Source organism: Boleophthalmus pectinirostris, unplaced genomic scaffold, assembly GCF_026225935.1.
Source record: "Boleophthalmus pectinirostris isolate CB_2022bp ecotype Guang Dong unplaced genomic scaffold, ASM2622593v1 HiC_scaffold_14, whole genome shotgun sequence".
NCBI lineage: Eukaryota > Metazoa > Chordata > Actinopteri > Gobiiformes > Gobiidae > Boleophthalmus > Boleophthalmus pectinirostris.
The window spans coordinates 20,125,804-20,150,908 of NW_026571047.1; the positions used below are offsets into that span (position 1 = coordinate 20,125,804).

At 38.9% G+C, this 25,105-nt stretch overlaps 1 protein-coding gene across 3 annotated transcripts in view; it reads right to left on the reverse strand.

The window, feature by feature from the left end:
• sema4gb (sema domain, immunoglobulin domain (Ig), transmembrane domain (TM) and short cytoplasmic domain, (semaphorin) 4Gb) overlaps positions 1-25,105 on the reverse strand; it is a 118,113-nt gene that overhangs the window by 53,103 nt on the left and 39,905 nt on the right. The window contains exon 1 of one of the 3 annotated variants that reach the window (XM_055150275.1): positions 24,449-24,642. The exons of the other annotated variants lie outside the window; for them this stretch is intronic. Coding sequence (XP_055006250.1) covers positions 24,449-24,476 — 28 coding nt within the window. The 5' untranslated portion in view covers positions 24,477-24,642. Of the gene's footprint in view, positions 1-24,448; positions 24,643-25,105 lie in introns of those variants that run through there. 3 annotated transcript variants of the gene reach the window in all.

The following is a 25,105-nucleotide window of genomic DNA, read 5'->3' on the forward strand; positions in this document are numbered from 1 at the left end:
ATCAAAACTGAATTTATCAAATACATTTGATATTAGATTCTTTTTGCAGACCAAGGTTTAGTTTGTTTTCACACCTGACAGTTTTATCAGTGAAACAGTGAAATCAAGATCAATCAGTATGGAAAACAGAAATCATGATTCTTTTTTTTCCATATACCACCCAGCCCTGGTTGGAGGTTCTATTACAGCACCACTCAGACACAGTGACACAAGGCATGTTTTTGTGTGTCAAGGCTAATGCTAACTTTTATTAAAACTGACTATTAAATCTGACATAACAAAACTGTAGGTGTTGTAAAGATGAGGGGTGCATCATTTCAGGCTGTGACATATCTGGGATGTGGTCATAATGTGCTCCTAATGAAGCAGACATTTGAAAGAGTCAAAATCCTTGTAACATCGTCTGATTTAGACACACCCAATGTAGCGTTTGTGTATTTTGATGATAATGTGATATGTGAATTCAAATGCTGTCTTCAAAAATGGCTCTCCAGTGCTGACAGAAACATTTCTTTCCAGTGTGACTGTGGTCATTTGAAATCAAATGTACTTTTCTGTAGTCACAAGGATTGCAAGGGTTCTTTATCACTGTTTACAGTTTTAATTACTTATAGCTGCAGTTTTAATTAACTATGTTTTCAAGGATGGAAGAAGATCGAATTGAAAATCTAGATTGATAAATATGAAAAACAAATCGTGATTCTTTTTTATGCCCTTTTTGCTAAGTTAATCATGTTTTATCATAGTTTCTGCTTTTTACCAAAAACATCTTATTTATAAAACTTTCAGTCTTTTTCAGTCCTCACTAAACCATTTGCACAGTAACCTGAGATCTATATAAATCTCGTGTACATGTGAACAGACTGGAGCTCCCCAGACAGAACCCAGATGAAAACAATGTCCTCCTTTCCAGTTCCTCTTCGTATCAGAGCAGCATGGCCCCATTTCAGAGGTGCTTCTGCAGGGCGCTTCAAATATTTAGTAACAAACTTCTTTAGACACATTTAGCATCGATGAAACATGACCCCATCAGAAGAAATCATCTCGGTTTCTGGGTTTTTGGTCCAGTTTTGTTTTCAAAGTACAGTACTTTAACCAACTAGGCCAAGGTAAGAAATACTAATCATAAACTGAGATCAGTGAAGTAAGAAAAACTGTTAAATGTTTGAAAATATGAGATATGAGAAGCTATGGGGCTTGATACAATGATATGCACGCTGCAACTGCACTGGTCAACCTTAGAACTGCACCAAAATGTGATGTGTGCAGGAAACAAAAATTGTCTCTGGATATGTTTTTAATGAGGAAACAACATTATAACAGAGATCAGAAAAAAACATAATACTGTATGGGCCCTTTAAATCCACCTCAGTCATTAAACAGCTCATTGAAAGGCCAATTATGTTTTTATTGACTCGTGAATGTGTATTGTCATTCTAACACACACTTCTTGTTTCATAAAGTAAAACTTGTAGCTCACACCAGATTGATATGCGTCCTTCGTAGAACTCCACACACACTGAGTTTCTACACATTATCAATCTGGAAGCGGTCAGCAAAAGGCGAAGCAGCATGACGGATGTTTGAATCTGATTGGTGGAAGCGGCACAACAGCAGAACAAGCCAAAAATTCTAACTTTTGTTACAGAAAAAAGCATAGACATCTTCCCTTTCCCTCTGGGCATTTCTCAAAAACAAAATAGTGAGTTTTTGAGCTAAAATAGACTGAAGTACACCCAGTCCACGACAGCATGCATAGTAACTAACTCACAAATATCACAAGAATTAATTTTGATGGACAGATTAGAAGACTTCTGTGAATAAACTTACTGTGCCTAGAGAAAAGCACAGAATTAAATGCCGTATTTTCCGGACTATTGAGCGCACCTGAATATATGCTGCATCAACTAAATTTGAACAAATTTTAAAATTGTACATATATAGACCACACCTGAATATAAGCCGCAGGTGTCCACGTCTTCAAGAACGTATTCAAATTCAGGTCATCTGCTTTTATCGCCTCTGAAAGCTTTTGTTGTCTTTTTGCAGTGAGCCAGTTCGTCGTCTACTTCATGTTAACCCTAGATCCATGTGTTAATCGCACAGCTGTGTTGCCAAACCATAGACCGTATATATGAATGAACAATGTGTCAAACAAAGAATCCGTCCATATATTCGGTGCATTGTTTTATTAGTCACAAGGTTCAAAGTCTGAGAAAAAAGTAGCGGCTTGTTACCGGAATTTATGATAACAATCCATTCAAATTACTAACATCAGATACGGATGTAACGATATTCAAATCTCACGGTACGATATTATCACGATATGCCTCTCATGGTATGATAATTATTGAGATATTTTAGAAGGATTAACAGAATATGCAATTTTTTCCTTTTTAAATACCTTGACCAGTTTTCAGTATGAATCATTACTGCCATATTCCAAAGAAATAACATTTAAAGTGCTTAGTTACAGTTACTTTATTATGTAGTAAAGTAAGTAACAGATCATGGCCTATGCAGTTCCCTCTTTTTTAATACTTTTAAGTGAAAAACCTTTCAATTCGATATATTTTGATGGACCACCATATTATTGTGAGAGTTCAGATGATACAATATCACGATATTTCAGTTACTGTTACATCCCTGTCAGATTACAATAAAGATCATTTAGGTTAATAAACCTTTGATTTCAGAACCCAGGTCTCAGCGATGTCCGTGCAGAGTTCCCTCCTTTATAGAATACACGGTACACTACGGTATACACAAACACATGCGCTCAGGCCTGTCTGATGTTGATGATCTGATTTGGCATTACTGGGGCATGTATCCTGCTGAATGCCCTAAAAATGAGCCCCCCACTGCACCGCTCCCCCCTCTCTCCCCCCACTCTTCCTCCAGCTGCCCAGACATACAGTAGACTCATGAAATTCAGAGTGGTGGAAAATTACGACCGTTACCATAGCGATTGTATATATATATATATATATATATATATATATATATATATATATATATATATATATATATATATATATATATATATATATATATATATATTATAGAGATGTAAAGATATCCAAATCTCTTGGTACGATATTATCACGTTATGCATCTCACAGTACGATATTTATTGCGATATTTTGGAGAGGCTGATATAATTGTAGAAAGGACACTTTTTGGCTTTTAAAATACCTTGACAAGATTTTGGTGTGAATTTTTTCAATCATAATCCAAAGAATTCAACAAACTTGAAAAGACTTGACTTGATAAAATGGACTAAGACTTGGGACTCAACTTGGACTTGAAGCTATATATTATAGCTTGGGACTTGACTTGGACTTGAGGCCTTCTATTCTGACTATAATGATTCACACTAAGATCTTGTTCTTGAAATTTAAAAAGGAAAAAAATTTCATTTCTACAACTCTTATATAAATATACTATGACTTTATAAGTACAATTTAGTTTAAAAGTCATATAAATTGCAAAAATCTAAGATATATTTGGTATTTTGATTTAAAGACTTGAAATGAAATGGCTCAAAGCAGGTGACTTGGACCTGACTTGTAGATAGATAGATAGATAGATATAGATATAGATATAAAATATCTTTTGAATGGGGAAATGTTGCATAACAGGAAGCTAATACTCATGGATATTCACGCTTGGATCTGAAGGTGTTTCTAAATGTATTATCTCATTTAAAAATCAATAGAGATTATGGCTTTGTCTTTTGTTGTCTTTCAAAAGATTCATGACAAATATAATAATATACTTTACTTTTTCCAGTGGTGTTAGATTATTAGTTCATAGTTATTAGTTAACAGTGAAATCACGCTATTGGAGACACCTTTTGTTATCCTAGAAAATAGTTTTTTTTTCTCTTAACAGTGGCTAAAATATTCATCAAGTCTGATTTTGGGGGGTATGTGACCAAACATGTCTGTTTTTTATTATTTAAATGTGAAGTTAAAGACACAAATTTGGTGCACTACATGTGACTTTTCTGTTGCTGCTTGTCTCTGTGAAGCTGTTTATTTCTTTTCCTTGAATGTTCCACAGTATGATATTAAACTTATCTTTCCTTGTTCAATGACTAGTTGCTATGAAAATAAAAATAAAAACGTAGATTCTAACTGTGAGCAAGTTCACTCCTCCATAGATCTGACCTGTAACCTGGTCAAGTTACTTGCTTGTAGGCCTGTATCGATAACAGATTTTGCTGGACAATTAATTGACCAAGAATGTATTGCGATAAATGATAATATTGACTTTTTCAGACCATTGTCAACTAATATAATGACCATAGAATAAAAATGCAAACACACGTTTTCAAAGATCAATAAACTACTTAAAACATTTAACACAGTAACTGCAAGACAACCAAAAACAACAGGCCTAAATAAAATAGACTTCTTAACATAAGAACAGCCTAATGTGTCTGGCTCACAGCAAGGATTGTTAAAACAATGCTCTTGAATAAACCATTGCTAAACCAAGCACAACCAAAACAATAAATACATGTATTATTAAGTCTCAAACAACAAAAACAACTAAATTGCCCTTAAAAGTTATTTTAGTCATTGACTTGCATTGGAATATTGTGGCTTCTCTCTCTGTGTGAGCCTCGGCATTTTGGTCTTGAAGCGTCCGTATTAACCTGCGACACATGATCCTGTTTCTCTATGAGGGAGCCACTGTCCTGTCTGGTATCGTGTCGGTGTCTTGTGGGATTTCAGTGGATTTCTGGCTGTCCCGGGGGCTAGGCTTGTTGTGTCAGTCAGGTATGGGTGTATGTCAGCTGCTGGGGTTTGAGACATTTCTTCTCGTCCCACTCACTCGTGTTGATTTGGCATCGTGACTTGTTTTGTCACACGGCGATGAACTGTTTTGGTTTTGACGGTGACATCATGTTAGCTGCACAGACAGCGGCACTTTGTGCACTCAGACTGCGCACGCATCCGCTGTGTTGTTGAACAAAAAATCTGTCTAGCCTACAGTGGCACATTGGTTCAAGCGTCATTACACTAAGGAGACGAAAGGAGTCAGAGAGCGATAGAAGCCTTTTGATATTCAGACTCTTTGGTAGAGAGAGAGACAAGGAAAACAAACAAGCATGCAAATAGAATTTATCGCGGCCGGAAAAGTTATCAAGCTCGTTAAAAGTTATTGTTATTGTAACTGATTTATTGATTATCGTTACAGGCCTCTTACAGGCGTCTTCATAGATAAGTTTAATACCATACGGTGGAACATTTCAGGTAAAATAATAACATACTGAAACAAACAGGTTGAGCATCTTCCTCTTCATCTTCCTAAAATAACAAAAAAATCATATTCACATTTTCATTTTGTGGGTGTGGTGTGGATGCCTATTCTTGCAAACCTCAGAACTGAATTCATCTGTTCTGTATTCACTATTTATCACTTACCATCAATACTTTTAGACAGGGATGAGAAACGCTGTCTTATTTTTTCAGTTGCAAGATCTTATAACACAACATCTTGTACAACCTGTTTGAAATTCCTTTACATCACACGGGGCCCTTCACCCTCCAGTCTGTCTGTCACATGGACCTCTGGGTGAGACTGGCACGAGGCCTGGCATCTCAATGAGTCACAGTGGTGCCCCTAAACTCCTGTGTCCTCTCTCCTCATCTCTCCTCCTCAGTGGTTTTATCAAGGGCAGATGAGCACACTCTGACTGGCCCTAATAAGGTTACTTTCACATAGGCTCCAGTGCTGTCCGGCTAATACATCACCATGACCAGGACTGACACTTCACATTTAGAGAGGGGAGTGAGAAGAGGCCCCCCGCTGCACAATACTTCTTTATTTTACCACTTCACTCATAAGAAAAATCTGTTATTTAGATGATTGGATGATACAATTTTCAGTTTTAACAATTCCCTTTTCCTGTACACAATTGCCGTAACAGGAAATGTTCTTAATCCGTCTATCATTCATTCATCCGTTTTTCAATATAAAACCAAAGATAAGAACATGAAAAAACAACTATATTCTTCAATATTTGTCTCCAAAACCAAAATGAAAAAATGGATAATGATTTGTTATTTCAGTTTTCGATTTTGTGTTCATATGAATAGTGGAAAAAATGGATAACAGCCGTTTCCATGACTTAAACTGTGATGCTGGACTGAACCAGGACTGAACCAGGACTAACCCAGGACTAAACCAGGACTACACCAAGGACTAAACCAGGACTAAACAGTTTTCTTTCCTGGTCTGGTCCCAGTCTCAGTCCTGGTCTCAGTCCTGGTCTGGTCCTGGTCTGGTTCATGTCTGGTCCCTGTCTCAGTCCTGATCTGGTCCCAGTCTCAGTCCTGGTCTGGTCCTGGTCTGGTCCCAGTCTGGTCCCAGTCTGGTCCTGGTCTGGTCCCAGTCTGGTCCCAGTCTGGTCCCAGTCTCAGTCCCAACCTCAATCACTGTCTGGTCCTGGTCTGGTCCTGGTCTAAGTCCTGGTCTCAGTCCCGGTCTGGTTCCGGTCTGGTCCTGGACCAGGTTCAGTCCTGTTTTAGTCCTGGTTCAGTCCGTATGTGGTGTAAAAGTCCGGCATCACAGTTTAAGTCACGGAAACGGGAAACTGTTATCGAGCCATTATCCTTTTTTCCATTATTCATTTAAACACAAAATCAAAAACTGAAAAGACAAATCATTATCCGTTTTTTCATTTTGGTTTTGGGACAAATAATGAAGAAAATTGTTGTTTTTTCGTTCTTATTTTTGGTTTTATTTTGAAAACGAAAGAACGAATGATACGCGGATTCTTCTTAAAGAGCCCATATTACGCTTTTTCTGATCTGTTATAGTGTTGTTGACTCATCACAAACAGACCTGGAGTTGTGTTTTGTTTCATTCACACACTAACACACAAACCCTGCAAATTTAGGCTGAGTTCTTCTCTCAATAACTCAGTTCCCAACTGTAATAGTCAATGGAACCTCTTATTCACCAGTATAGACTGATGTAAAACGTGGCTAAATCCCTTCAAATACTGCATCAATAACAAGATTAAAGACCTACATTGGAAAATAATTCACAAAACTTACCCTACCAATTTACTAAGAGCCAAATTCAAGGACATTGAAACATATTGCACCTTTTGCCGTAATGAAGAATTTACCTTCCCCCATATCTTTTATTACTGTAAATACTCAAAGGAACTCTGGTCAAATTTAGAAACACTTATCCTGGAAAAAACATCCGTCAGAATTCATTTGGACTGCTCAAACATAATAACCTACTTCCATCATAAACAATATCAAACTGAATATTTAGTAAATCTGTTTATTCTGTTGGGAAAATTTCATATCCATAAATTCAAATTCTCTAATTCCAGATTCCTTTTTAAAATCATTATCCTAGACATCAAGAATTATCTTCAAGCACTAAACAGAATTTCTAACTTTAAATCTATCAAAACACTCAAAATTACAGAAGAATTACGATTTTATTTTTAACCACTTCCTCAGATTCTTATATTGATTTCTTTGTACGCATTATCTGCCTCGATTTAAGTTTAAGGTAACAGCATTATAACATTCAGTCAATTTTGTGTAATATAAGACCTTTAAACTAAATGACTAGTGATACATGACCAAATAAACAAAAAATCAAGTGTAATAATTAAGCCTAGATGGATGCTGCATTGACCAGTCAATCAAAACTGCTGTAAAAAATAATTCCCTTTTTACACAACTGCTGTAGCACGATATGCTTTAAGTTGCTGGGTTTGAACTCAATGAACTCTGAAGCAACAACAAAGTGATGTAGAATGCATCAGCTGATCAAGTGTTTGTGAAAGCCATCGCTGTAAATTGGTCAGAAGTTACTATTTCAACCTTAGACCTAGTTTTCTCAAGATTTCTTGACAAATTTATGTATCCGTTTGACTCTTGCTCCACACTTCTGCTTTTATCAAATAAAACAAGGAAACGACAGATATTGCACAACTGGAAATGTTTGCGCAAATACTACTGGTTGGTCCTGGCCCTGGGTAAACGTTGAAATCATAACACAAGTGAAAAGAGTTGTCTATAGTTATTTAACTTAGAACAACATTTAGTGCATACAGAATCACTTATAAGCACTTGCAAGATCTCATAATAAATTATAGGAGAATAGCTTCTTCAGATAACTTAAACAGCTCTACTTCATATGTATTAAATTACAGGTGGTTTTATAGCTCAAAAATACCTAGAAAAAAATGCATTCTGACTGTGAGTGTGGTTGCTTCTCTACAGATCTGGGGCCTCATTTATAAAGCTTGCTTACGCAAAAATCCGTGCGTGCGCGCTTCCTACGCCAACCGCGGTATTTATAAAACTCGCCTAAGGCGTGGCTCTTTGCTTAACTCTACGCCAACTCGGGACCTCCTGTAAATTCTACGCAAAGTCTGGAGACACGGGGAAAAAGCGACACTTGAGGAGAGAAGCAGAAGTGAACAGAGTTTGAGGAAGTGTTTGATCAGAAAATCCACGTATATAGAAGAATGACCTTCAGATTTGCGCATTTAAGTGTTTGGTTTGCCAAAATACGGAGAAGGGCTGTTTATTCCACTCATCATTCTCCACAATATTATACATTTGACACTCGTGCACAAGCGCGGCCACGTTCCCGGACTCGGTGTAGCGCAGAGTCCCACAGTCCACCGCGACCATAGACTTCTATAGAACACAGACTGTGACCAACACAGAGGACGAAATAATGACCCAACCTGAGAGAAAACTCTTCCCTTGGACGCAGCAGGAGCCAGGCTTTGATTTAATGAACGCAACTTTAACACTTTTACTTTAGTCTTTACGCACCGAGCGGCAGAGTGACCCGAGTCTGCGGACAACACGAAGCCTACTGCCCGAACCTGACCCCAACCAAAATCTTCCCTACATTTTTGTGTAATGGGGAACTCTTGTACATGAGAGCTGCTCTCTGACTGTATGAAGAACAGAATAATGCTCGTGCCCGTCCCGACCCAGACCCACACTCACAGGTGAGCAGTTTGGATGTATCGTGTGGACTTTAATTGGCAGAATAACATCTGTATCTGATGTGTTTCATGCTAAATCTGTGTCCTCGTGTCCTCGTGTCCCTCCCTCGCTCCTTTCCCTCTCCAGGGGAGGGCATCTGAATCTCTCACACGCGCTCATAATTTGACCATTCAGATCAGCGCGTGCACGTATCTACGTGTATATGTAAATAAATACAGGGCCAGTCCTCACACACTTCATAGACAGACTTAAAAATATAGCGATAAAACTCTTGAAACAGCGAAAAAAACACATGGGCTTTACTGCAAAGATGTGCTGCCTAAATATTATAAAATATGATTAAATGAACAGATGAGTCATTGTTGTCACTTTTAGTTTTGTATTTATTTATTAAACAAGGTTTAATAAAGTCTTTAATAAAGTCTTTGACGTGATCACGTGGTGCTGCGTGGAGCGTCCTCCTCCCTCTGTCCCGCATGTCTCGGTCAAACCCACTGATTATCGGCTCATGTTTAGGGAAATCTCATTCACGAGTCACTTTACATGCTCCTTTTATGGTGAGGTGGAGGTGTGGAGAGGGCGTGACGTGACGTAGGTTTACGTGCGCAAATTGTAGTTGCAGGTGGGATTTATAAAGCAAAGATTGCGTGGTTTGGTGCGTGCGGTGGGTTTTCTAAATATGGAGTTTGCGTGGCGCACGCCTTGTCGTAGCTACTAGGCGTACGCACTAACTTACGACAACTTCTGCGCAGTTTTTATAAATGAGGCCCCTGACCTGTAACTTGCTCTGGTTTGGTCTCCATGAAGATAAAAAGGTTTAATACCATACTGTGAAATAGGGATGGGCAGGATTAGGCGACTAATTGATAACTGATCATTCAGAACTTCATTGATTACGTTCAGAATGTACATTGCTGTGCGTAGCGTAGTGTAAGGAGACGAGGCTGCGTCTGACACAAACACTGAAGTTGCGGAATTCACAGTCCCGCATTTGGGGTCTGACTCCTTGGAGATCACTGTACCACTCAGTGAGAGTGTTTACATACACATCAGTGTCCTGGTTTCATCTTGGTGCATTTGTACACAGTATCCCGGTTAGCGCAACATAAAGATCTGTGCTAAACCTGCACACGTCTGATCTCTGAAAACATGAACCATCTCCAACATGACACACACACAGAACAGACTCACCATCATCATCATCAACATCCCTCTATCACAGAGAGAACACTCATATTCCACTGAGTCAGTCCTTTAGTCCGACAGGAGCTGAACCACATCAGCGCACAAGAAGAGCTGTTTATTCAGAGTTTATAGTTTATGCAAATGAGCCATGTGGTTTTAAGTTTCTATTCTGTAAAACGTAAACAAATGTGTCAAAGCTGCATTAAACACATTATAATGTTAAACGGGCTGATGTGGCTCTATAGTTGTTTTGATTTATATGTTGTAAAGTTGAGTTTATTTATGCAGATTAGTAATATTAGTAATAGTGATGATCATTTCAATATAAAACCGTTAATGCTTAATCGATAATCGATCGTTAATTCTCCTGACGATCTATTAAGAAAATGTAATTGAATGCCCATCCTTACTGTGAAACATTCCAGCCAAAGCAATAACATCTCTACAGAAAAAGCATTTGACAGACTCTCCACCAGAAAAATGACACAATGCATCTTTAAGTGTCATGTTTCTTGTATTCTGTTCTCAAGCTTCAGTTCACAGTGTGCAGTTTTCTCTTTTATTCAACCTTTATTTAACCGTGTAAAATGTTTGAGAGCCGATTCTCATTTGTGTAAAAACTTCCAGGGGCGTTAACATTGCTTTCTTAACATTGAGCTGTCCTGTCTTTTAACTGTGGTCCAGTTCTGAGCTGTAGTCTCCTCACTCGTACAATATGTCATCTATAGGAGGCACCGATATGAGTGAGTGATGAGCAGCCAAAGGTCAGAACAAGCTGCAGGGAGGATTTATGTGAAATCCAGAGAGAGTCCTGGCACAGGGGGAGGGACAGAGGGGGGACACAGACGGGGGGGCACCAGTCTCACAGCAGGATGTCCTATCTACACCAGACAAACACATAAAAGTAATGCCTGAATCTACAGAGAGAAGGTTTAATATTTGAACTGTTAGCTGAGGGATAATGACAACTTTCAAAATTAGTGAAAACTCAGATAATATTTGGCTAAGGATTCAAATTAAATCCAGGACTTAACCAGATTCCCCGTGTCATTCGTTCATTTGTTTTTCAACATAAACCCAAAAATAAGAAAATGAAAAATCAACTATTTTCTTCATTATTTTTCTCCAAAACCAAAATGAAAAAATGGATAACAATTCGTTTTTTCAGTATTCGATTTTGTGTTTAAATGAACAATGGAAAAAATGGATAATGGCCGTTTCCGTTTTACGTGACTTTGATGCGATGCCGGACTTTTGCACTGCATACGGACTGAACCAGGACTGATCCAGGTCCGGGACCAGACCGAGGCTGAGAGTGAGATCAGACCGGGACCAGACCGGGACTGAGATCAGAACTGAGACCGGGACCAGACCGACACTGACCCCAGACTGGGACCAGACCAGGACAAGACCGGGACCAGACCGAGACTGAGATCAGAACTGAGACCAGGACCAGACAGAGACCAGACAGAGACCAGACTGGGACCAGACCAGGACTGAGACCGAGACCAGGCTGGGACCAGACCAGGACTGAGACCGGGACCAGACCGGGACCAGACCTGGACCAGATTGGAGGCTCAGAGTCCACAGCAGGGCCAGAGCTCGAATCTGAGGCTCAGACCCCGCAAAGGCTCGGAGTCAAAGGTCAGAGTCCACTCTCGTCCCGCCATGGTCCCGCCCTGGTCCCGCCCTGGTCCCGCTCTGGTCCTGCTCTGGTTCCGGTGTGGTCCCGGACCTGGATCAGTCCTGGTTCAGTCCGTATGCAACTCAAAAGTCCGGCATCGCAGTCCAGGCTTAACTCAAACTCAACTAGGACTTTAACCCTTAAAACCTTAACAAGACGGGTCATTCTTCACCAAGTCTAATAACTTTCCACCATGTTATAATGTCCCCTCATCAAAAACATGCTTGAAGAGGTTTTACCGTGCATGTATCAGTAATTTAGCGATCTCTCACAGGCCCTGTTCAAACTGTCCAAAGCTCAGCCCACAGGCTTACATAATCCATGACCCTACATGACAATACTCCATAAATATACAAAAACATGATACAAAAGTGTACACAGCAACTTGACAAACCTGATGCTGTGTTCAGTAGTTTCAACAGTGGGATGCATGCTGATTGTGGTGTGTGTGATAGTGCTCTGAAACAGGAGGGAGTTAACGTGGGGAGTACAGTTGTTTTTGGTGAATATAGCTATTTATAAACAATAAAAGCTTAAAAGGTGATCTAAATATGTTATGTTAACAGTTAATACCCCATGTAAAATAACCCCTCTTTAATAAAGCCAAACTAAGACAGATCATAAACTGATCTTAATTGTAACAGGTCAAAACCTGGGATAAAAGCAGTGGTGTAGTGGGGATTTTTTAAAAGAGGGTACACGATTCATGACGTCACCCACCCCCTTCCACCTCCGGAAGCCATACACTCAACTGCCCAAATACACACAGGTGTCATGTAGATTGTTGTACTCAGAATGATGTAGAATCATGTTATTAACACTAACGCTGTTTATAATCATCTACAGAACATAAATCACAGACAACAACACATGTGCCCAGGAGAACTAAACCAGGACTAAAACAGGACTAAACCAGAACTGAACCAGGACTGAATCAGGAGGACTAAACCAGGACTAAACCAAGACTGAACCAGGACTAAACCAGGACTAAACCAGGACTAAACCAGAATTGAACCAGGACTGAACCAGGACAAAATCAGGACTAAACCAGAATTAAACCAGGTCTAAACCAGGACTAAACCAGGACTGAATCAGGACTAAACCAGGACTAATCCAGGACTGAACCAGGACTAAACCAGGTCTAATCTTGGACTTTAGAGTGAGAAAGAGAACCCCAAGCCCACAGAGCAGGGTGTCCGCAAAGCACGATCAGGTGACGACTGCGCTTAGCCTCTTGGGGCACGGAGGTCTACGCTGGTTCTTTCACCTGCGGTCCCCGGAGAGTCTACACGGGCGCTGGTTCAGTCCTGGTTCAGTCCTGTTTTAGTCCTGCTTTAGTCCTGTCTTATTCCTGGTTCAGTCCTGTTTCAGTCCTGTTTCAGTCCTGGTCCCTCAGGTCACTACAGGACAGTAGTGCAGATATCATGAGCCTATGCAGTTTGTTTTCACCATTGCCAATAGCTCCGGTTTTACATTTAAGTTGTAGCTATTTTATATTTGTTATTTTTTAATATCTCATGTTGGGAGAAGTGGGTGGACAGCGTACACCCACGTACCGCACCCACTACACCCCTGGATAAAAAGATAGAAATTAAATGCCAAAATTAAAAAGTAAGATCTAAATTTCAATACAAACATATTTTTGGTGTTTTCTGTGTTTACATTTTTAAAGTACTCAAAACAACTGACAAAAAATATCTCTTTTAGGTGTAAAAACAACCTTGTATCTCCACAAACAGCCCCATATTGTGCACTTAAGGCGAGTGCAATTGAATACAGGGTTACACAGATGCAGCCCAAGGCCTTTAAGAACAGCAGTCGTGAGTCATCGGTTTAGCTTTGATTTAACAAATAAAAATAGACAGAACCACATAAACGACAAGAACAGAGTGACGTGCAGAAAGAGAGATGTGCCTAATGTTCAGCACACCAAGGTCCAAGAGACACGAGGCCATGATCTCTAAGCCTTCAGTGTGTCTGTTTTGTTTTGGATTTCTGAGAACAGGACGGTGTAGAGCATCAAATGGGGGTGAAGAGTGGTGAGAGACATTCAGTAAATTATCGGAGTCAGAAATAGATTTCACCCAACTGAGATTCTTTCAAAGTTTTCTGGAGATGTTATTGTTTTGCCTGGGGTATTTCTCCACATCTATATCCATGTAGACAACTTTTTTTTACTCTGGGCCACGAGTTTTCAAAAAAGATATTTATCTATCTAGCTATCATGTGTACTGAATTGTAGTCAAATTTAAGTTTAATACCATACTGTGGAACATGCAAAGCAATAACAGACCCTAGACCAGAAAATCTGGGAAGACAGATCCTTCTCCATCTCCACCCCAACCCTCTAGAACTCACTACCTCAGCAAATCTGTGACTGTACTGAACTCCCCACCTTTAAGAAACTGCTCAAAACCCAATTATTTAGAACTGCTTTTATAATGCCTAACCTGCTTATTATGCTTATTTTGCCCGTTTATACATTTGTACTTTTTAAATTACATTCTTTGTACAGTGTATTTGAGTGTTTAGAAAAGTGCTATATAAATAAAATGTATTATTATTATTATTATTATTATTGTTGTTGTTGAAAAGTTGCATATGTCATCTTTAGTAATAGATGCAACATAAACACTGAGCGCCAAAGATACAAGATACATATTAAATCAAACTTAAATGGCAACTGTGTAACTCTGCTGGTGGAGGGCACAGCAAGCCAAGTAACAGGTCAATTCTGAGTACCGTATTTTTCAGACTATAAGTCACAGTTTTTTTCATAGTTTGGGTGTTTCCTGCGACTTATACTATGGTGTGACTTATATATTAAAATTTTCACACTGACAGCCACAAGAGGCTCTAGTATTGTGTGTCAGTATCTGTTGCTCCTATTACTTCTGTACCACTGTTACTTCACTCTACTGCACATGCCTCCTGCATGTGTTCTGCTGCAAGTAGTGAAATATTCAGCCGAAAGCAGTAATTGAGCAGCAGAAAGAAAGTTCGGAGTGAGTGAGAAACTTGTGAAGGACTGGTGGAAAGCGGGGATGGAGAACACAGCTTCATGGTAACCAGGAGAGTGCACCATGCAACTTTCCTGGAAGTCACTGGATGAATCAACAAAGCCTGGACTTCAGTGACAATCGAAACCATCCATCGGGATTTCAGAAAGGCCGGAATAATTCTAACTGGAACTGATGCTGAGTCTGACGACAGCTACACAGAAGAGGAAGTGGCGCTCTCTTTACCTTCAGAGCTCGTGGAATTGCCATGGATCTATAATAATTTATTCTATGGGAGTTGCACAGAAGTGACACCGAGGATCAAGAATTTAATGGATTTAGTGATTTGGAGTGAGATGGAGAGTTTGGTAAACTTGTTCTGTTCTGTTGTTTATGCTATAGTTTAATCTGAAGAACTGTTCATATGTGACGTTAACATACCAGATGCCTATTCAGCCTGATGTTCTCTGTTCTATTGTTATTACTATAACTTGCATTTGATGAAATGTTGGTTCCTGGTCTCTGATAGTCTGATGGTCTCTGATTTTACAATATAAACTTCCCCCAAAAAGTGCAGCTTATAGTCAGGTGCAGCTTATATGTTTTTTTCTTCTTCATTATGCATTTTTGGCTGGTGTGACTTATACACTGGAGCAACTTTTAGTCCGGAAAATACTTTAATTGTATTTTAGAGAAATAAAATCACCTTTAATGGAATAAATACAAGATAGATAGGTTAAATGTGGAATATTGTAGAATATTCCAAAGCAAAACTATGCACAGTGCACCTTTAAATCTAAAATCAATCAACTAGGTACAACCCCAGAAATTATTTGAGCTGCATTCACGTTTACATAACATCAAAATTGGAACAAAATTGGGACCAAACCATGGTAACTGGGATCAAACTGTGGACCAGTACTAAACCAAGACTATAAAAAGCAAACCAAACTTGAATTTAATAAAATCAGGACTTGAAATAAGGGACTCTAGAGTACCACTAAAAGCCTGCAGAAAACACAGGTCTAAATAATGCATGAGTAACTTGATCTCCCATAATTACAAGCCAAAACAAAGGATAAAAGTAATTTGTCAGATGTGATTGTACAGAGATGAGATGAGTGGGAGGATGCAGTTGTGGGGACGTGCATTCAACTAATCAAAGTTTCACTGGAGAAGTCTAAATAAGAAAAAATAACCGGATGAGTCATTCAAATATTTACATATTATCATGACTCCTGAAACAGGCTCAAAAAGAAAAGTTGTAAGTATGTTTACCTTGATACCAGATCAAATGAGGTCTACATCAATCAATCAATCAGATTAGAGATTTGTGCATTCATTTATTAATTGATAGACATTATTGATAACTAATTCAGGGATCTATATTTTATACCAGGGGTCACCAAACTTTTTTCTCTGGAGGCCACATTATCGCTCCTGACTGTGATGGGGTCAGGTCGGCCGTATAAAAGAATTGTTTGATCCTGACAACGCAGATTATATTCTTTGAAAGCCATCACACTTTCTTTACATAGACAAACTGCACGGTCCTTACATTGAACAAAAACATAATCGGTCATCCACTGTTCTTTGAAAACTCAGCACTCTCTGACAACTTTTTGTACTATAACACTTGCCATGTTGCTGTCCTTAACTGCACTACAGAACTCTGCATCGACTGTCACTGCTTGATCTCGAGCTTGTCAGGTGACGAAAATTCAGAGGCAAATTCAGCAGTAAAATAGGTCATATAATTATTTACATGTAAATATAAGTACGTCATATAAATATAATTTTTTTATTGAAAAAATCAACAAAACACAAGATGCAGAAGTGTTATTATTTGCCCAAAAGTAATTTTAAAAAATAGGCAATGACAACTTTTGAGGACTGCCTCATAGGGCCATCTGAAGTGGTGGGGTAAGCAGAGGGGCTGGGGGTGCCGATCAATGGAGCGTGACAGGCCATAGTCGGCCCACGGACCTTAGTTTGATGATCCCTGTTTTAAACTTATGGTGTTGAGAGAATAGGTTTTATTAGCAACAACACAGCAGTAATTAAAGGTCCTATATTACACAAAATGGATTCTTGTGAGGTTTAAACCATGTTAGAACACTGTTACCTCATCAAAAATATGTGAAGTTGCATTCACACATGTTTGAGTAACCTTTTATTATTAGTCTGTCTACATCTCCAAAGCTCAAAATATTCTGTTCCACTTTGTGATGTCACAAAGTCGTAGTTTTCAAGTTAACATCTCCCTTACACTGGCAATCCCAGGGCTGAAATCGTACAAATGATTCTAGTGTGTATGTAGTGTAGTGTGTGGAGTTTAGTAATAAGGATAAGAGTAAGGTGGAGCACGTCCTGTATTACAACATGACAACAAAAGGTGGAACAGAGTGGTTTCTATTTGAGAGAAGAACTTTTAACACCTAAATATGCAGGATTTGTGTGTTAAACATGTGTGAATGAAAGAAAACTCCACAACTCCAGGTTTGTTTGTGATGAGGAAACATAACATAGATCAGATAATAGTGTAATATGGGCATTTTAAGTCAAAATAGGAATGCAATATGGTTTTGATCTTTCACATCTGTAAAGCTTTGTAAATATGCAATAGAAATTAAACATATGAATAATTGATTAGCCATATAATTGTTAGTTTAATCCCTAAAGTACCAATAGACTTCAAAGCCAAGAGGACTCCTCCTTATTAAAGCTAAGAAGTGATCTCCATGCCAAATACTATACAGTTAATGCAATTCAATGCAGACTAAATGCCATTTGAAAGAAAGCCAAAAGCAGAAAACACTATGGTTATAATATAAGCATTGAGAAAAACATGCTTGTTAGACCCCTCCCATAGAGCTGTGTGGGCAGTGAATGTTGTGAGCTTCAATAGAAAGAAATATGAAAAACAACCTGTGGACTCCATTTATGTTTCTACAAGCTTTGAACACATTTACCCACGCACATAAATACAAAACAAGTCTAAAGCATTAAGAGAGATTAAAGTGTGCGGTGAAATTAAAAGTGTAGGTAAGATATGATCGGAGCTCTTTTATCATTAAAGGGGGAGGTGGTTGTCAGGGCGAGCAGGTCTGGAATGGGATATGAGATTTTGGACACTTGTGACAGCTGTGGAGATATGCATAATTCACACTTTGATCAAAAGCGAGGGACACTTTTTATGGACTTCCGAGGGGAATGAACCCGATGCATGTCAATATGGGCAAAGATTTAACTTTTGGGACTTGAAATTGAAATATTTTAGAATTATTTGTGGTGTTTTCTGGGGAGGGGGTACAGTTTTTGAAAATAAAAACTGGTGGTTTTCAGATTCTTGAATGTGAAGAAAGCGGACATGCATAGAAAACATTAATACCTAGATATAATACAAAAAGTAAATATTTGTTTTCTATAATAATAAACAAAAATAAATGTCACGCAGATTTTACTTGTGTTTGAAAAAGAAGTGGGGGGAAGTAAATACTTTTTTAACCCCACCCCTTTTTTCTACAGTCCCAAATTAACAAAGAACATACAGACTCATTTCCTGTACAATATAACTTATAATTGCACAGTATCTAGATTTCATTACAAATCTAACAGCAACAACAAATATATGTATATTATGGACACAGATATAATATATACATATACCTCTTTTCCTGGTGAACAAGAGTGTTGGAGACATGTGGAGACATTTTTTTAAATATTCCATCCAGTCCTTGTATTTGCAGAGGTCACCGGTGTTAGGCTAGTGCATGTCAACTGCCATAGTTATCCTGTCACTAAAAACTGTCTTACCCACTCCACAAAACACCTGAAGGAAATCTATTATTACACCAGTCTATCGATGTAAATGTCTGTGTTGATAGAATAATTTTCGAAGTAAAACCAATGTTGCATTTGAAGGATTTATGTCTGAGAAGCAGCAGCGAGTTGTACTTCCTGATAGAAAGCTTGGCAGCGGCGGACTGATATCACCTCACACCGGCAAAGTAAAATTGCGCTGCTGCTGAGAAAATAGTCCGACAATGTGATGCAAGGTTAGTTTTATCAACACACACATTTACATAACAGATTCTGTTTCAGCCAGCTCCTAAGGGCCTGGCATGCATATTTCGCCCTACGTGAGCGTAAAAACTGCAACTTTTGGATGCATAACTTTTAGAATGCATGGAAGTGACTGAGGGCGGCTCCACTGCACGCGCTAGACGCGACTATGGAGCAGCGAGTCCTGTGTGCATAGATTTCAGAAAACAGGATCCAGCCTATTTTTTGATGCTTTACGTGAACATAGTAGCGTATCCACATCAAAATACACAGAGAGCATGAATCTTTGGTTGTGTTTGTGCATTTACTCCAGGGGCTGTTCTGTGTCGTGTGTCCAGAAATACTGTTAATAAGTGCTTTAAAATTTACTTTTGAAATCCTGGCGTTTGCCGTGGTCAGCCTGTACAGGAGGTCAATACAAGTCTGTTCTGCTGTTAGTTTCACTGTGGACCTGATATAAGTGGCTAAACTCGCCCAGTTAAGTTTGATCATCTTTCCCATTGACAAACACAGAGCCAGTGCTGCGCATGTACGTCCTGCTGCAGCTGCAGGTGGAGACGCCTTTGTGGTGACGTGCGGCTGTGGTTTCTCGAGGTTACGCGCATAAACGCTGATGCGTGCAGTGGAGCCAGGCCCTAACCTTGCAGCCAAGAGCACAATCTCACTAAACCAAGTATCCCGACTCCTGAGGAGGGTTAGGAAGGTCGTAACATTTTTTCACCGAAGCACAACAGCTGCCTATGTCCAATAATAATGTGCTTAAAGTCAAGTCAAATTCAGTTTGTCCATGATTATATTACTAACTATAATTTAATAACTTTTTTAATGCTGTATCCTAAATTGTAGATAATTAAGCTAACATAGCACATAGACAACAAGAACCGCAACCTTAAACCGCAGTACAAACCAAACCGTGAATTTTGTGAACCGTGCCACCCCTGCTCCACATGTCTCCAACACTCTGGCTGACTAGGAAATGAGGCCGTATGTTCAAAGTTCTGGACTGTCCCTTTAAATTACAGGTAGTTTTACTGCTCAAAAATACCTAGTAAATCGTGGACTGGTTTGATCTCCATGAAGATAGAAAGGTTTAATGTCAAATTGTGAAACATTCCAGAGAAAGCAATAACATTTACATGGAGAAAATCATCTGACAGACCCTCCACCAGAAAAGTTACACAATGCACCTTTAAGTCAAATTACTGATTAGCTAGTGCTGAGCTGCTAAAAATATGTCCCAAGAAACAAGTGGTCAGCAAGGTGTGAGTAATACTGTAAATGCTATCAACAATTACACACTATATTAGTTTTACGTTTTTAACAATTCTATCTCTTCAAATTTGTTTACGACCGGTTTTATCGCTGCCATAAAGTTAATATTTAAACATGCTATCAAAACTAATGAGTATTAAAATTGGAGATAATACCAGACAATGAATGCTCCCAGCTTACAGCAAAGTAGTAAAGCTATTGAAGTCCTTATACTCACTGCACCCACACACAGCACAGTGGACCTTGGGCTGTGCAGCAGAATCAATGAATGGAGTCAACAGAGCGCTGAGCTGTGCCAGGAGCCTCTTTCACTGCAGGCTGCTCTCTGTTTACTGTTGTCATAACGATGTGTAGAGCCTCAAGTCTAAATAATCACCACATCTGCTCAATAGGACACAATATTGATACTGATGATATGGTGGGATATTCCATTTGATGACATTGTATTCAATTTTATTTATTATGCAAAACTGATTCTTCTGATGAGCCTTAAGCCATGTCTGAATGTGGTTTCCTCATCAAAAACATACTTGGAGTTGTGTTTTGTTTCATTCACACATGACTGAGTAATCCTTTATTATTGGTCTGTCTATATCTCCAAAGCTCAAATTGCTCTGTTCCACCTTGTGAGGTCATGAAGTGGTAGTTTTCCATTTAACAGCTACATTTTATCTTTAGTTCAGAGACTGGCAATTCCAGGACTTTATCCAAATGTCTTAGAGAAGAACTCAGCCTAAATATGTAGGGTTTATGCATTTAACATGTGTGAATGCAACAAAACATAACTCCAGGTTTGTGATGTTTTGTTTTTTTCTCTCTCTCTCTTTAATTGTGATGAGCATACATTATAGCAGAAAATAGCATAATATGGGCCCCTAAAGCATTTTAAAGTATCCGAGTAGGTCAATTAAAAACCAACGATCTGGTCAAGAGGCAACAGCACAAGGAGTGAGTTGTTATCAGAAATCAGATACTGATCGATACTGAAACCTAGCCAGGCTGGCGCCACCTAGTGCCTCCGCTCAATTTCATTTCTCTCCAGCAAGTAGGTCAGGAATCAGAATACACTAGACGGTTTGCAAGAACCCGGAAGTGCGAATCTGAGCACCAGCCAATCAGCGAAGAGCCATACAGCCATACTGTGTTGGTAACAATTCCCAAGATCGAGGATTTAAAGCCAGAACAAAGAGAATGTTTGGTGAATTCTATCAAGGGGAAAGAGGTTATTGCCCTTCTACCTATGGGATTTGGTGCACTACACACGTCACGACCAAACAGCAACGATTGGTTAAGTAAAAAAAAGTGCTGCCTACCGTCAAGTGAACGAATCCTAATGCTGCGAGGTCAGATGGTTTCCACAAAGTGAAACTGTTTGATGAATTAGGCTAACTGAAACTAGTATCAATACTAAAAATGCCACATTCACAGGACAGAAATGAACCTTTCCTGAATAGCTTTAGAATGACCTTGTGCTGTATCAGAACAAGTATAACAGCACATAGACAAGTGGACCACTATGAAACCTAACTCGAAGATTGAGGGATTACACAAATATAAGGCCACATGGTAATATAAAAGAAAATACTACAATTTATGTTGAAAATGACATTCTGTTGTCTAAAGAACATGTTTTTCTTCACTGTGGTCTCGCAACAGGTATTCTTTTGTAAATACTTTTTGGCATATTTTGACAGCACAATTGTATTCTAATTATTTGGAGAATGGAATCTTGTTTGTTTATCACAGTTTAATTATTCCCTGTCTCATTAGCAAATTTACTGTATTTCATGAAAAATATTGAAAGTTCATAAATTAAATGTGCCCTAAGTAACAGTTCTGGTGGGGGTCTGCTACCTGCTTGTCTCCACAGAAATGTTAGTGCTTTGCCTAGAATGTTTCACGGTACGGCATTACAGGAATATTCAAGAAAGAAATGGATTTTTGTGCGACTGCATGTGTTAGATATGCATGTATTAAGGAACAAGGAATAAACATACATTATGCTTTTGAAGGTGGTGTGCCAGATTTGCATAATCTTAAAATGTGAAAAAATTACAACTAGTTTTTTGCAGCGGCCCAAAGTTATTCCTCACGACACTTACCTTATGCAAAGTATGACAACAAGTCCAGGTGTTAGTAGGGCTGAATGATTTGCAAAGACTGAAAGAAGAAAACTGACTGACAAGCAAGGTTACAATTAGATTTCAATTTACGTTTGAAAAGTTAGAGAAAATTGAAAATGCTAAAATACTACACGTAATCACATTTGAAATCAGCTTTTCAAATATCTTTTTTTGTTTCTTTGGTTTGTAGATGACCACTGCAATGAGTTTAAATGACTTTTTCACAACTCTCAAGGAGCCATGACAATAAAGCTAATAACAGCTTCCGTGCTAACACACATTTCCTGATTATTGGACTATAAAATGCTTTCTAATTAGATGAAGACAAAAAGAATATGACTTATTTTGACCTCAAGAGCTCCTTATACAAAATATCTGTACTGCGTCAAGACCATAGACTGTATATATAAATGCACAGAGTTAATTCACTCTGCGTTCCAAATAGGAAGTGAACATGAGCGCACTTCTGGATCCATTGACTCCAGTTTCAACTCACTTTGTACTGAAAAAATGGTGCCTCTTTCTCTGTAACTGTAAATGTTAGGCTTCTCATTTTGGCTTTAAAATGTTTGTATTAACGTGCTCTATACGATCCTGGTGCTTTTATGGTTGTCACAGTTTTGTCATTAAATAAATTCCTCTTTCTATTATGGCTTCAAATTTGCTCTTTTAACTGCTAGCCTCATGAGCTTCATTTGACTGAAGCCGAACATTATTTGTGACATCACGGTCCCTTAGTCCACTACTTCCTACAGCAAGATAAATGCTTAAATGCATAGGGGGAAAATAACACTTACAGGGCCTTTAAAGACAGTTCAGAATTTTGGATATAGGACCTAGACATTTCCTAGTGAGTCAAAGTGTTGGAGACGTGTGGAGACACTTTTTAATATTCCATCCAGTCCTTGTATTTGCAGAGGTCGCTAGTGCTAGGCTAGTGCATATCAATGGCCATAGTTATCCTGACACTAAAAACAGTCTTACCCACTCCGCAAAACACCCGAAACAAATCTATTATAACGCCAGACTGTCGATGTGAATGTCTGTGTTGACCTTGAAATCCTTCAACCTTGTATTTGAAGGATTTATGTCTGAGCAGCAGTAGCAGTTGTACTTCCTGATAGAAAGCTTGGCAGCGGTGGACTGATATATGAGAAAATAGTCCCTCAACATGCGACGATTCATGCAGTGCAAGGTTAGTTTTATTTCAAACATTATTCTTTCACACAGACATTCACATGGACAGTCTGGTGTATTAATAGATTTGTTTCAGATGTTTTGTGGAGTGGGTAAGACTGTTTTTAGTGTCAGGATAACTATGGCCATTGACATGCACTAGTCTAGCACCAGCGACCTCTGCAAATACAAGGACTGGATAGAATATTTAAAAAAAATGTCTCCACACGTCTCCAACACTCTGGCTCACTAAGAATGTATGAAAGAATCTATCCCTTTACTGGTGCAAATAAAAGTAATCCAAGTAGTTCTCAGCGGTTCTGTGACTAGACCAACAACAACAACAACAACAACAACAAGAGGCCTACAAACCAAAAATAAGATGGTAGACTCGGAGAGTGATTAGACAGAAGTTATTGAACTTATTTTGCCTTTTATGGAGATTCCCTCTGAATTTCAGTGACGTAACAGATAGAGAAAACATAACAGAAGAAAATGAACATCGCGTGTCTGAACAGAAACCGAAAGATGTCCAAAAAGATAGAAAGATATCTTTGCAAGTACTGTTTTGAATCAGTACAGACCTCAACACTATCAAAAAGCTTAAAAGGTTGGTTTAGCATAATATGTGTTCTATCTTCATGGACACCAAACCAGACTAAGTTACAGGTCAGATCTGTGGAGTGGAAACCCGGCTCACAGTCAGTGCCTGTTTTTTGAGGTATTTTCGAGCTGTAAAACCACTTGTGCTTGAATAAATGTAAGGTGGAACTGTTTAATGTCATACGGTGGAACATTCTAGTCAGAGAAATTACATATCAGACCCTCCAATGCACGATTAAACTTGTAACAACAATAAACATGATGACAGTTAAACCAGTGACTATTGCACATGCGTCTGTCTTTCAACCACATCCACAAATGCCCCCTCACCCTCTGCGGACCACCCTGACAGACACATCACACTTATTCTCTCTCATCTGTCACTCCATAACAGTACAGCGCTCCTCCATCAGCAGCTCATAGGGATCTGAAGAAAAGCCTTTCGTGTGTTTTTGGAGAAGGGAATGAGCCTTCACAGGTGGCCAGCCCAGACGTGGTTGTAATCCTCTATGCGGGCGCTCGGATAGGGGCAAATCCAACTTCTGTTTGTTTGTGAGAGTCCTGCTCAAATTGTGAGATTGAACTTCCTGCCTGACTCACTCATCAGTCACACAAGAGCGATGCCTACAGAAAAACATGTGACTTTAAAAGAAAGAAAACTGAGCACAAAGGCCAGAGGCGGGCCTTGACTTGAGTCGTTTGGACAGTGTCAGGCAATGTCACTCTCTGGAAGTAATTGCATAAGCGTTAGTCATCAGGCTCCTTCTAATCTCATCTTCTTTATGTTCTATAGTTTTTGTGTATAGTTGACTTATGTTAAGTTTATTCCATCATAACACATTTCAGATAGTAAAAAATAAAGTGTAATATATAGACAATGTGAGTAAGTCACTAAATACAAGCACTGCAAAAACTCAAATCTAGCCAAGTTAAGATGACTTGAATTAAGAGCGTTTTATCATGATTTGGGTAAATTTCCCTTGACAA